General features: G+C 40.1%; 1 protein-coding gene across 1 annotated transcript in view; it reads right to left on the bottom strand.

Moving 5' to 3' along the window:
* The window catches only part of FUT8 (fucosyltransferase 8), a 443,858-nt gene that overhangs the window by 102,083 nt on the left and 326,555 nt on the right, over positions 1–15,220 (bottom strand). The window contains exon 8 of the mRNA XM_021004648.2: positions 9,975–10,089. Within this exon, the coding sequence (XP_020860307.1) occupies positions 9,975–10,089 (115 nt within the window). The remainder of the gene's footprint in view (positions 1–9,974; positions 10,090–15,220) is intronic.

The raw sequence follows: 15,220 nt of genomic DNA, 5'->3' as shown, positions 1-15,220 counted from the left end.
GAGGCATACTACTCCCCATCCCTACTCTTTATTTTAACCCTTTCACTGGGTCTGCTTGATTGCTTCCAAGGTTCGGATGAGATCCAGGTCGACAACCCTATTCCTTCTTCTGAGATGGAATATCAGCATATCTTACATTTTCCCTGAAGTCGCCTGGGCCTTCCATTTGTCCAGCAGCTGAACTTGGTTTTATGTATTGTCTCCTTCGATTAGAGTGTGAGTTCCTTGAAAGAATGGACTTAATATCCAGCTCTTATCATTTGGATCCCCAGCACCATACACAGTACTTGGCACACAGTGAACTTAAGAGAGGGGTAAATGCTTATTCATTTATCTCTTCATCCACTCATCCATCTATGTACAAAAATGGACTAGAGAGCCACCAAGGTCCCCTCCAACTCTAAAATCTAATCTTTTTTTTTTAGGGCATTTCCAACTGAATGTTCCAGTGTTACCTCAAGTTTAATAATCCAAACATGGGATTATCATCTTTCCCCCTAGACTTGGTTCAATCTTCTTACTTCACTATTTCCATTAGCAGCACAATGACTACAACAGAGAAATGGAGTCAAGTAGCTGAGGTAGCTAGTGAAAACTCAGGCAATGTGGAACCAATCAGTGCCAGGGATTTTCAGGCCCTGAGAGGCAAGTTTAAAGACAGAACTGATCCTGTGACCTCTATGACAAAGAGGCAAAGTCAACTGATTTACCCGGATTCCACATTGTTCTCCCTTATAATCTCCGCACCCTAAAGTAAGGGTTAGTAACACTCAGCAGTCTGTCCTCAAGTCAAGGTGGAAATTCCTTCAAGCAATGCATATACAGTAGTATCTATCCCCCCTGTTCTGTGTCCAGATCTTTTGGTAAAGATACAGTGGGGTGCAAGAGAACCTCAGAGCTGGAAGGGACCTTAAAGGTCACCTAAGGAATTCCAGAACTCGAGCCCAGAGGCCAGGCTATTCTGATGGGTTCTCGTCCTAGAGTTGACTCTGCTTTCACCATAGCCATTTTCTGACATTTCACCTCTCCTACTCTGGGAATCAACACTATCACTGCTCCTGGAAAGGCCAAGTAAAATGACTGCCTTACTGTTCCATTCACTATCCTTGTGACTTCCACAGATATAAAAATACTCTTTCCTAGTCAACATTCCCTCTTTTACAATATAAACTCCTTGAGGGGAGGGACTATCTCATTTTGTATTCATATACTTAGCACGGGTTTAATAACTTAAAGCTTCACTAAGACTTCTGGGACACCCTATAAAAACCAATGAGTATGTATAAAATACATGATTGCTTGCTGTCCTTCATGCTCAAAGAGGACAAAAATGACAACACAATGCCAGGATCAAGGTACAAACAGTACGCCCAACTGTGGCTGATCAGACCAACACAATCTTGGAAGGCTCTACCACAGATCAGGCACAAATAGTCTATGGGCACATCTGGAATGGAGACGTCTCTAAATTTGCCTATCTCATGCTTCCTTTGAGCTACTACCATTTTACTTTGCTCACTGAGCACACTGCCTTCTTTGATGCAGTCCTGTACCAGTGTCTCCCATGGTTCACAATCAATTCCAAAGCTCTTCAGAGAGACTTTGAAAGTGCCCTTGTATGGCTTCTTCTGACCTCCATGTGAGCCTTGCCTTGTGTGAGTTCTCTGTAAAATAGTCTTTTAGGCAAATGTACATTTGACATTCAAACAATGTGGCCAGCCCATCAGAGTTAAGCTCTCTGCAGCAGAGTTTAAATGCCTGGCAGTTCAGCTTGAGAAAGGACCTCAGTGTCCAGTACCTTATCACGCCGAGTGATCTTCAGAATCTTCCTAAGACAGTTCAAATGGAAGTGATTCCATTTCCTGGCATGGTGCTGGCATATTATCCAGGTTTCACGGGCATACGACAATGAGGTTAGCAAAACGGCTCTGTAGATCTTCATTTTGGTAGGCAGCCTAATACCTCTTCTCCCCAACATTTTCCTTTGGAGCCTCCCAAACACTGAGCTAGCTCTGGCAATGCGTGTCAATCTCATCATCTATGTGTACATTCTAGGAAAGTATACTACCAAGATAAGTAAACTTATGCATAGCATTCAAAATTTCTCCATTTGTTGTATCTGATGGCTCCACACATGGATGCTGTGGTGTTGGCTGGTGAAGAACCTCCGTTTTCTTGGTGTTAACTGTCAGCCCAAAATTAGTACCAGAGAACTGATTCATACTATGTTACATCTCAGCCTTAGAGGGTGCACTGAGTGCAAAATCATTTGCAAACAAAAAGTCATGCACCAACTTTCCCTCTACTTTAGTCTTGGCTTGTAGTCTTTCAAGTTAAATAACTTACCTCAGTGTAGTAGCTGACCTTGATGCCATTTTCATTCTTCTTGAGGGCATACAACATCACTGAAAACATCATGATAAAAAAGCTTGGGAGCAAGTATACAGCCCTGCTTCACTCCATTGGTGACCAGGAAAGCACAGGAGCATTGTTCATTATCCAGAACCCATGCAAGCATATCATTATGAAACTGGCATACAATAATGGTGCAACCAAATTTTCTCATGATCTTCCATAAGCTCTCACAACTGACGACATCAAAGGCCTTGGTGAGACAGGCAAACGTTGTGTACAGACATCTATTCTGCTCCTGGCACTTCTCTTGGAGTTGTTAGGCAGCAAACACCATGTCAGTCATTCCTTGGCCCTTTCTGAAGCCACAATGGCTCTCAGGTTGATGGCAAAATATATACTAAGTCGATGGAAGGCAACTTTAGATGGGAGGGCACTAAGCATCTGTGGGGAACAGGAACATCTACTGGAAATGGTGACATTTGAGTTTAGGCTTGATAGAAGCTGGAGATTCTAAGGGGCACTGGGAAAGGGAGAATTTCAGACAGCTATTGCCAAGACATGGATACAGGAGACAGAATATCCTGTTTGAGTAATGGCAAGTAGAATCACAGAAGGCATGAAGTAAAATGTAAGAATATTAGAAAAAGTGGCTAACTTACTTTATTGGAAGGGGCCAACTTAACAAAAACTTTAAATGAAAGGACTTCATATTTTATTTTCTAGGTAATAGCCACTCGAATTTCTTGAAGCAGTGAGACTAATTAGGAGGCTATTTCAATAGTCTAATTGAGAAGTGAACAAGGGTAGTAGTTTTGCGAGTAAAGAGTAGGGGATATATACGAGAGCATTTAATTCAAGATGCCCAGGTACCAAGTTAGTAATGTGGTACTAGACCTCAACAGAGATTAAGGATGGACATACAGATCTGGCAATCATCTGCACTGAGAGGATAAGGAAACCCATGAGGGCTGATAAAATCACTGAGAGAATACAGACAGAGATGAGGGTCCAGGACAGAGCCAAAAGAGACACGCACAGTTAATGGGCATGATGTGGAGGAAGAACAAGCAAAGGGACTGAGGACAGGTGTTCCTAATGTCTGGAATATTACTCCTTCCCTTCTTTATGTGTTGAATTTCAAACCCTTCTTTAAAGCTCAATTCAAATGTTTCCTCTTACACGAAATCTTTCTTGATCTCTCTAAATATGAAATAGCTTTCACTTCCATTCAAATCTCATACAGCATATGATTTGTTCTTAATATACTGCACATTATTTTATATCACATTTGTATATGTCACAATCTCATACATAGTTTCATGAGGGGAGAGGCTGTACTTTCCCCCCTAAACTTTGTATCTCCCCCAGCATTCAAACTAGAGCTGGAAGGGACCTCAGAGGCCAATACAGTCCAACGCCTTTGTTTTTCAAACTTAATAAATGACATTGAATTGAACATACTTTTTAATGACAATGATGAACAGTGAAAGGAAAACTGATCTTTAGCAGTGAAAATCTGACAAAATTAGAAATCTTATTGATCATCGACTCTAAATCCCTAAGTAATCATCTAAAATAAACTGTGGAATGGTTTGAATTATTTAAAAGTGATGCAAATAGGCCATTCAGATGGTGAAAATATGCCAAGAAGATTTAGGATATCATTAAAGACATGTGCCTTTGGTATGTTGTTCTTTATTATTCCATGCTTAAAAGCAAATTACTATAATTCTTCATATTTCCAGTGTACCTTTCAAAGCATTTCTAAGCACACTGCCAACATTCCCTCACCCATCCAGAAAATCTCTACAAATCTAGTAATATTATTATTTTACATTAAAAATGAAGCCCAGTGAGATGTGCATTCTACCAACCTAGTCGTGTAGCAAGTACAGAAGACAAAAAGAGAATTCCAAATTCTTTATTTCCAACCCATGAGTTCACATTTTTCCCTCTCTGAAGCACTGTGAAAGCCTGAAGATGCAAACTCTTCTAGGACAAGCTTCTTGTCCTGGGAAAAGAAGTGCTAGACTTCAGCCAATTTTGTCTCACCTGAAGTTGTGGAGGTGAAGGAAGAAGAATCAATGCAGAAACACATGAAAAAGACTGGGAATGAATTCATACTCATGCATTTCTGAGAAACTCCTAAATGCTTACAACAAACCCTTATCTGTAGTATCTCTTTCTACCTACCATACAGAATCAGCTTGGGCCTTCTCACTTCTCACAGTGCGATTATGTTTTCTTCACTGAAGATCAATCATCAACTTATATTTTAGCAACAACCAAGTGGACTTTACTGAGGCAATATGGCAAAATATCCCCAAATTCCATCCTGTGCAATACAGGAAGTCAAGAGTGTCACCATGATTTGCTGAGTGAGTTTAAAGAGGTGTCTGAGCTATGGAGAAGGAAGGCTGGAAATTAGAAACAGATTTTCAGAAGGGAAATGACTTGTTTTCCAACATACTATGCCAATAAAGCAAGTTGAGAGAGGGAAGACATAATTTATATTTGATTAGATTAAATGATAGGCAGAAGTACTGTGCATGTGGCTTTAATGAGGGACGTGGACGTTACTCACCAGGATAAGGGAGGTGAGGTTTTTCCTAATACTAGTTATCTGCTTCGGTTTCTTCATTTTCAAAAATTACATTGATAATACAACTCATCACACTTACAGGGTAACTGTAAGGAATGAGTGAAATTAAGGTATTTTGGGGGAAAAATATGAAAACTACTCAGAATATGCTTAGAGCCACCCTAATGTCTAAACAATATTTTCCCCAAACTTTCTCCCAGAATTAGCCTTGCTTTTTCAACCTCATACTAGTAGGTAGGTAATAGGGATTAGGATATTTAGGTTTTGGAATTTCAGAAGACATTTATCTTTGTTAACAAAACTGAGTGTTGCCATCACCCAGGGGGAAATGGATGTAGAAAAGAATGGTGGTGACTGCTTCTCATCTGCCAGCACAAATTAAACAGGAGGGCAGTGCTTGTTTATTTTGTAGCTTCCTATGGTCCTATGGACAGAGTTCGGAATGGTTACCCTGCAGATCACAAGGCTTTCACTTGCCACTCTCCTATGCTGTACTCTCCAGACTGTTAGGCCTTGCCGTCCTCCCTACTGAGTGGTCTTCCAGAACAATGGGATCTGCTGTTATACCTTCCTACATGTGTTTTCAACCACTATTAGAATGTAAGCTCCTTAAGGGGCAAGTACTATCTTTTTATATGTGTATCACCAGGGTTTAGAAGAATGTTTGGCACATAGTGGGCCCCGTGCCAACATTTAATAAATGGCTAATTGAAACAAATTGTTCTAACTGAATATAATGGATTATTCCTATGTTGTAAGAAAGGTCAAATGAGAATAATTCAGGGAAGCCTGAGAAGACTTTTCTGAATTGATACAAGTCACATATATAGAAAATGGAAAACAATAAATACAACTACTGCAATAAACTAAACGAACAACAACAGAAAAAGGAAATGTACCATGCCTCTCAAATATACTTGTCCAGGTCTAATCTTTCTCTCTCAACTTCCAATCTCACATCTCCAATTGCCTATTAGATATTTCAACTTCATGTCCCATAAACATTTGAAATTCAACACATCTAAAATTGAACCCCTGACACTTTCTAACTTCCCTATTATTGCTGAAGGGATATCCCAAACACCCAGGCTTGCAACCTAGGTATTATCCTAGACTTCTGAAGCTCCCTAAACCCCCGTATACAATAAGTTGTCAGGTCCTGTCCTTTCTCCCTTAATAAAACCTCTATTATATACCTTCCCTCCTCTCCTCTAGAACTACAACCATCTCAGTGCAGGCCCCCTCATTACTTCATCTTAGACTACTGCAATAGCCTGCTGTGTGGACTCCCTGACTTAAGTCCTCCCCCCTCCACTCCATCCTCCACTCAACTGTCAATCTGATCTTCCTGAAGTATAAATTTAACCATATCACCTCCCTAATCAAGTCCAGTGGCTCCCTATTGCCTCCTGGATCACACATAAAATGCTCTGTTTGGCTGTTAAAGCTTTTCAAAACCTGCCCCCGACCTCTCCTGTCTTCTTATACTTCATTCTTCTCTCCCTACTCAGTTATCCAGTGACTCGGGCCTCCTACTCGTTCCTCATATATGACACACCATCTCCCAAAACCAGGAATTCCACTGGCTATTCCCCACACCTGGAATGCTTTCCTTTCTGGCTTCCTTCAAGCCTCAGCTAAAGTCCCACCTACCCGAAGCCTTCCGCAGTCCTCTTTAATCATAGTGCCTCCCTTCTAAGATCACTCTCTAATTTATCCTCTACATATATTATTTGTACATAGTTGTTTGCATGTTGTCTCCCCCACTGGACTGTGAGCTCCTTGAAAGTAGCGACTGTTTTTTGCTTTTCTTTGTATCCCTCACACTTAGTACAGTCCTTGGCACATAGCAGGTGCTTAATAAATGAAAGCTGACTCACTGATTGACTAAGCTTGTCCTTGAAGAAGAAACAAGAAATGAATGTCTCTCCCTTTTTTGCAGACATGGGAGCATTCTAGCCTAGGAGTCTACCAAACCTGAGTTAAAATTTTAACTCTGACACTACCCGTGTGACATTGGGCAAGTCACTTAACCTATTATGACACACCAGACAGACAGATCAGGTGGTCCAGCCTTTACTTGAAGACCTCTCTAAGAAAAAGGAGCCTAAACACAAGCTGAAGTTAATTTTCTTGAAATGAAGTGCAAGACTTTCCATTTATGCTCACCGAATTTCATCTTATTAAATTCAGCTCAATGTTCTAGTCTTTAAACATCCTTTTGGATTCTGTTTCTGTCATCCAGTGTTATTGGCTATCCTTTGCATCTGTGATATATGCAAATATAGTGAGCATCCCATCTATGCCTTTATCATAGACACTGATAAAAATTTTAAAACAGCATAGAACAAGAGAGATCTCTGGGACACTTTACTGAAGACCATCTACCAAGGTGATTAACTATTCATCTTTTGAATCTACCCAGTCAACTAATTAATCCTAAACCTATCTAATTGTTCAATTACTGAATCTACAGTTTTTTGTAAAATTTCTTTTAAAAGAAAGGCATTACATATTTTATCTATCCTCTCACCCAAATGCAGGAGGGAGGGGGGTGCTGGTGGTACAGTGGATAGAGCGTTGGCCCTGGAGTCAAGAGGCCCTGAGTTCAAATGTGTCCTGAGACACTTAGTGTGTGAGCCTGAGCAAGTCACTTAACCTCTGTTTGTCTCAGTTTCCTCAACCGTAAAATGAGGATAATAATAGCACGCACCTCCCAGGGTTATTGTGAGGATCAAATGAGATAATGTTTGTGAAATGCTCAGCACAGGGGTCGGCACACAGTAGGTGCTTTCTAAATTCCCTTCCTCTCTTATTCATTAAAACAGAAGCAAATGATAGCCCAACAAACAGAAACAGAAACCTAGAGAAACCTACCTCTATCTCTATATAGGTGCGTACTGGACTTCTAGGTACTGTCCTGGGTCCAGGAGAACAACAGAGAAATCGTCCTTGCCCTCAAGGGGCCTCTATTCTACTGGGGGAATTCAACACATACAAATAAATATAATACACAGTAAATTAAGGAAGGAGAGAACACTAATAACTAAAAGGACTAAGGAAGAATTTATGAAATACTTGATACTTGAGGCAAGCCTCGAAGAAGTAGAGATGAAGGAGTACATTCCATGCACAGGGAAAAAAGGTTTGCACAAATCCATGGAGGTAAACAGAGAGAACGTCAAGATCACAAAATAACTGGTAGTCCACTTTGACCACAGCGTGTGAAAGGAGAATAATGGCATGTGAGCCCCAAAGCAAACTTCATACAAAAATGTATTAAGAAACTGTGAGAAGTATCTTCCTAACTCCTTTCTACATGGTCACAAAGTGAATTTCATATCAAAGCAATCAGTGCCTTCCTCAGCTTGTATCTATTTGTTAGTTTATTATCTAGCTCATCAGATTGTGAGCTCTTTGAAGGCAGGTCTTTTTCTTCTTTTTTTATCTCTAGGCCTTTAGCACAGGGCCTGGTGCTAGACAGGTGCTTAATGCATATTTATTGACTTAAGGAGTCCCCTAGAACAACAAAATATCTGCTAATCTATCTATCTAGGAACGAAATCTTTAGTCATGACTATTTTTATCCTAATGACTACAATTATATTTTAAATAGAAGACATAGTTTCCATTCCCAAGAAATTTGTAAACTGTAGCAGAAAAAACAGACTATGTGGGTGTAAAATAACTGAAGGAAAAAATATTTTTCTAGAGAAGCGTTTTCTCTAAAATTTCTGTCCCCTTAAAGATAGAAAAGAACTCTCTTTTAGTATATTAAAACATAGATACTGAAAGTACTTTTGAAAAAATATTTTCCCCACCATAAAACTTTTCTTTATAGAAAACTCTCTTTTTCAATATACAAAAATGGTTCATACTGAAAATTGAATAAAATGAGGATATGTATAAGGTCAATGATAAGACTGAAATTAAAAGTAAAGAAAATAATTTAAGGTTAAATTTGCTATAGCAATTTAAAGGGTTTTTTAAAAAAACCTTCTAGATTAAATCCTCAAAGGGGTTTATAAGTGAGATTCTCTAATATGAAACAATAATCATCAGTAATCATATGCAAGAACTAGCACTTGAGTTAAGAACATTTGGCCACTTAAAATCAGGAGGAAAAAACACAGAAACTAACTGAAGCAGGTGGTAGGCACATGTTACAGTGAGGGGTGGGGAGTGGGGATTAGACTGTGACCAGATCATAGCTAAAAGATAACATTTTTATGGGATAAAATTTAATGAACATGTGGAAATGGAAAACGCTCAGAAAACAGAGCTATTTCCATTTTAAACGAGGATGATGGTTCTGCACCACCAGCTGTTTAGAGTTCACTGAATGAGTATCTGGTTGATAAGGGATAATTACCTCTTCCCTACAGGAGGTGAAGTGTTTCTCATTCTACAGACACCTCTGATGAATGGCCGTGAGAAAAAGAGAACAAAACTGCATGTCAAGATCAGTTTGGATCTTAATGGTCTCCTAAAAAACTTGATTTTCTATCTTTCCTAGTTTAACTGTAGGAAAATTTGTATCCTGAAATATACACTAACATCATGGCATCATTTTGCTTTAAACTTCCCCAATCTTAGAAAGTAAACAAAGATCACTGCCCACCGTAACTATGCAGCCTTTAGTAAGAGAAGGAGGAGTTCAAAAGGGGAGGGAACAGAAATTACATTATTTATACAACTTTAATCCAGTTATTCCTTTTAGTTATTAAAGAGTCCTCTGGGTAAGAAAACAACACAATTGGAATCAGACATCAGATTAAGAAAAATGTCATAAACGAATCCCACTATATGTGTTGTCTCCTCCTGTTAGAATATACACTCCTTGAGGGCAAGGGCTATTTTTGCTTTTATATTTGTATCCTCAGTGCTGTATTCATTCATTCATAAGCCAATGGTGATTCCTGATAAATATTCTGAGCTAAAATGTCAACTTCTACAACCTCTTTTAGTGTTGTTGTCCATCCTCTTAATTTAAGCTTACTGCTTAACCTAACCTTACCTGAAGATATGTTATTCTCCTCTGGACCAGCTCTGTCAGATCTTTGGCTTCTTTTTCTCGCCAATCACCTGCTCCATCTGCTTGACTGAGGTAGTACAGATCTGTCATTATTGACCTACGAAAAGAAGGCAACAACAGATATTTAACTCAAAGATATCACATCAGAAATCTAGGTAAAATTCATAAATAGAACACGAGTTTCCAATTACATGAATACTCTGAACACCTTATAGTGATTGATACTACCTTTTTCATTGAGACTATGGGATCTTGTAGTTGGCCTCTAATATCCACATTTGCATCTAATGAATTCTTAGTATTGAGGCAAACATCTGTCATGGGTACAGGAAGCAGTCTACTTTGTAGGGCTATCCCAGTGTAGAAGACACGCAAAAATATTTTGATTAATAATCTTCAAAAAGAATCTACTCCTATATTCTAAAGGCATCTTTTCCAGCTTCTGCACATCTATCTTCATATTTAATCATTATGAGTAGATGGAGAAATCTGAAAAAGGAAAAGCTCTACCATGACTCGTATCTTGGTCCAATTTAACATACTGACTTTTGAGGCACTTGCTTAGACTGTGTTAGATTGTGCACAAAATCAGTGAGACAGAAGGCAGGCCAGAGAAAACTAAAGCAAGACAGCAAAGTTATAGGTTGAATTTTCATACTGAATGAGTTATATACTTAAAAATTAACTAGTACTCAACAGAGATCTGTATTATTATGTCTAACGAGGACTGGCCAAAGAGCTCAGTCTTGATGAGCATGTGTAGAGTGCCTCTGAGCACTTCCCTACACGGAAGATGCAGAGGAGTCTACTTCAGGGGATGGTCGTAAGGACATGCGACGGATCTATGAGACAAGATGGACGTGTGAGAGATCTGGATCAGGAGAAGGTTTCTTGGTCTACCAAACAAGTAGCAAGAAAGCAGCCTTTCCAGTAAGCTCCAGCTACACAGTGCATAACTAGAGGGGAGACAGACATTCAAAAAACACCAGTCAACTTGGTTTCACCCTCTTCATGTAACTTCTTCCAGGCTAATGGCATTTCAGCAAGGAACTCTGTTGTAAAGGAAAAGGATGTAGGCCCTCCCCACCTGAGGCAGAAATGGGACCTTGGTTCTTTTATCTTACGTGAAGAAGGCTGGAAATGCCTACAACCTTGTAAGCTTCCAAAGGTCAGGAGAGTGAGTCACCTGAGGACCAGTAGTCTAGGAATGGAGTTGACACTTGGTTTTCCAGCCAGCAAAGTATGGATGCCCTGAAGGCCAAGAAGCAGCAACCCTTGGGACTCAACCCTATTGGGTAGCTGAGACAAGAGCTCATCCAGCAGAGATGCTGCCTTTGGAAATGAATTTGGTGGGACCCATACCATGTAGAAACTGCATTAAGCCTGAACCCACTCTCCCCAGAGACCAAAGTGAAAAATGAAGAGCGAACCCCTGAAGTGTTGGGGGGGGAATGTATGTATTCATATTCTTGATATATCTTATATGCAAATATCCCTTCATACGTGGTAATTTATGTTGACTGGTTAAATGGAACCGTGACGCTTAGTCATTAGCAGTTAACAGTGGGGGAATTGGGGAGGACCACACCAGAATGGAGGCTCAAGCCAACAGCATCAGAAAGGAGACACCTCATCCCCTTGGTGGTACTCTGAGGAGGCAACGATGCCAGCCTTGCTTTGGGAGAATGAGGCAAAATGAGGTACTTACTACACGTGTAGCTTTTTCTGGAAATGCCCATTTTATTTGGTATTTATTAAGTTCAGAATAAATATAAACTCTACCTCTCTCTTCATGCCTAGAACAAAGGCATACTTGCTATTCCTTACACGGAACACTCCATCTCCTTTCTCTATACCTTGCCAGTAGCTGTTCCTCATGATTAGAATCCTTTCTCTTTCATCCTCTGATTCCTGACATCCCTGGATTCTTTCAAGATTTAAAGCAAATGTTACCTGCAGGCAGCTTGCCTGTTCTGCTACCTACTTAAGCCTTCCCTTCAATGTTACTTCTTCCTGCTCCCTAAGTATCTATTTAATTACATGTTGTTTCCCACATTTGCAGGTAAACTCCTGGAAAGCTTAGCTACAAATGTGCTTTTGTGGTTTTGCCTTTCTTGCAACCCCAGGGCTTAGCACTGTGCCTGGCACACAGTAAAAGCCTAATACTTGTTGACTGGATGACATAAGCGGGGATGGAAACCATGAAAAAGAGACTAATGAACTGTGCATGGAACTGGAGAGATTCCTGTGCATCCCTGCAGTCTCAGAGGGAGCCATGTGCCTTAGGGAGCTGCTGCCAAATGGAGATACTGACAGTGGTGCCTGGGACACAATGGGGAGGTTGGAACCTGTGAACCTTGTCCTTGCTACTACTAGAGAGACCAACATGGTAGGAAAACTCCGTGCCTCACTCAGGGAGTAACAAGACAAAGGGCCATAAAAGCAAAGAGAAAAACCTGAAAACCTTGCTTTTGACGTACTAAAGAGATCCATGTAGTGGGACACAACAGAGACCTTAGTGAGAGAACCTGGTGTAATAGAAAAGAGTTCTGAGTTTTGAGTCAGAAGAGATGGGTTTGAGTACTAGGTTTTGCCATCTACTACTACCTGTGTTAATTCTGAACAAGTCATCCCTGGGCATAAGTGCTCACATCTGTAAAATGAAGAGGTTGGCCTAGTTTTAATTTATGACCCTCTGCTGGTAAAATATTTAGTCCTGGGGGAGAAAAGTACCTCCCCAGAAGAGAGAGAAGGTTTAATGTCCTCTCAAAAGGGAGGGGCATTTCCAATGTTTAAAGTAATCAAGCACAAACTTGTTCTGTATTTTTTGAGAGTAAGATAAAATTTGCCCTATATTCAACAGTTTGTTGGAATGAGTGGTTGCAGGGAAGATGGAAATCCCTGAGAAGGCAATAGAAATCAAATGCTAATTTTCCTAGGGTTTTCCTGACAGGGGAAAGGAGGTTAACCATAGATTTTGTGAGAAACTCCCCCACATTTTACCTGGCCTGACTTGTGAAAGACTTAGATCCAATCAACATATAGTATAACATAGATATAACATAGTATAACATATAGTATAACATACACTTCAGAGATGACTTTTTAAAACTTATATACCACCCAATATGGGTATGCCCCTAATGTTTTCATTTAAGAAACACAAAAAAGCACACTGGTAAGAGTAAGAAAAAAAAAAGCCAGAAAGGGCCTCTGGAAAGCAATTGAAATTTTTTCCTCTTCTCATATCCAACCTAGCACCAACTTACCCTTAAAACCTCCAGCTACATATTAGACAGCATCAACGTTTGTAACATGGCTATTAAGAGATTTAATTTTTAAGAAATAAAGAAGTTCCTACTATATGTATGGTGCAGTCTAGGCACTGCGGATATAAACATAATAGAATCACAGATCAAAAGCTGGAAGGGACCTTAAAAGTTCATCTAGACTAGTGGTGTCAGACTCAAATAGAAAGAGGGACCATTAATTAGTACATAAGGATTCTTACAGGCTACATATTGACTTAGATTTAAAATGCAACATTCTCTATATTTTACTGAGTTTTTATTTTGTTAAATATGTCCCAATTACATTCAAATCTGGTTCAGGTCACACCTGAGAATGCTGGGTGCCACATGCAGCCTGTAGGTCACATGTTTGACATCTTCCTTGTTTTAGAAGGAAACTGAGGTCCATCAAGGTAATTTAATTTTTCCAAAGTCAAGCAGTTGAACAGGGCAATATTACATCAAATGCTCTTTCTAAAACACTTTCAAAAAGCTTACAATGGAATGCAGGATAGGGCAGTGAGGAGGATATGCACACAAGTCTTATCAGGGTACAGGACTAGTGCAAAGGAAAAGTTCAGGTAAAGTACTATTAGAAATGTGAAGAGGGAGAGATCACTTTCAACAAGAGAAGATAAAAGGCTGATATCTGAATTGGGTACAGATATAAGGAAGAGGGGGATTTCAACAGATGGAAATGCAGAGAGAGTCTTTTTTAGGTACGGGGTACTACATGAGCAAAGGCAGAGGAAGAATAAAGGATGAAAATAAGGGATGAGCGAGCAGCTAGGTGGTGCAGTGGATAGAAGTCAGGAGGACCTGAGTTCAAATCTGGCCTCAGTGCAAATATTTGATACTTACTAGCTGTGAGACCCTGGGCAAGTCACTTAACCCCAACTGCCTTAAAGGGGGGGGGGATGAAAAACAGAGAGGAACATTAGAAATATTACTCTGACAGAATTGTAAAGAATGGATAGTACTGGGGACAGTCTACAGGCAGGAAGACCAGATGAGGATGTTACAAAAGTGCCTAACCTAGGGAAGTGAGAGATGCAGACAAGGGAGGATCAACATGGCTTGGTAACTTATTGACTGAAGGATGCTGTGGGGAAGATGGAGTTTGTGGGCAGCTCATATGACTGAGAACATGGTAGTGCCATTAGCAGTAATGGAGAAATTAAGGAGAGGTCAGCTTTTGGAAGAAAAGTTCTGTATTAGAAAAGAATTTAGTTTTAGACACGAAAGAGAGGAATCTAAGTTTTAATTTGAAACACAGGCCAGGAGATTCAGAGAAGAGTTTAGTAGAGAAATTTGGGAGTCATATGGAAATGACCAAATATGTCATGAGAGGTATTTGAAGCCACAGGAAATCAAGAGAGAAGATATACTGCTAGAAGAAAGAAAACTTAAGAGAGAACACTGGGGGAACCCTAATAACACTGGGATGTAAAAGAAGGTAGAGAAGATAGGAGAGGAGATAGAAAAGTAATCTGAGAGTAGAAGGAGAACCATGAAAGGAAAGTATCAAGAAGAAAGGGATGGGGCAGAGCCGAGATGGTGGAGTAAAAGCAGCGACTTGCTTGAGTTCTCCCCTAACCCCCTCCAAATACCTGTAACAAATGGCTCTAAACAAATTCTAGAGCAGCAGAACCCACAAAAAGACAGAGTGAAATAAATTTCCAGCCCAAGACAACCTGGATGGTTGATTGGAAAGGTCTGCTGCACCAGGCTGGGAGAGGAGCACAGTTCAGCATGGGCCAAGCAAACAAACACCAGGCCTCAGGGGACTGAATCAAGGGAAGCTGTGGTGGTTTCCAGACTTCTCAACCCATAAATGCCAAAGACAACTTAGAAGGTCAGTAGGAAAACTCTGTCTGACCATGGTGAGAGAAGAGCTTGGTTTGGCCTCAGTCTTGGTGCAGGCTCAGGGCGGTAGCT

This window comes from Phascolarctos cinereus, unplaced genomic scaffold (genome assembly GCF_003287225.1).
Source record: "Phascolarctos cinereus isolate Bilbo 61053 unplaced genomic scaffold, phaCin_HiC Scaffold_3;HRSCAF=262, whole genome shotgun sequence".
Lineage (NCBI taxonomy): Eukaryota > Metazoa > Chordata > Mammalia > Diprotodontia > Phascolarctidae > Phascolarctos > Phascolarctos cinereus.
This window is presented reverse-complemented; position numbering and strand designations above follow the sequence as displayed.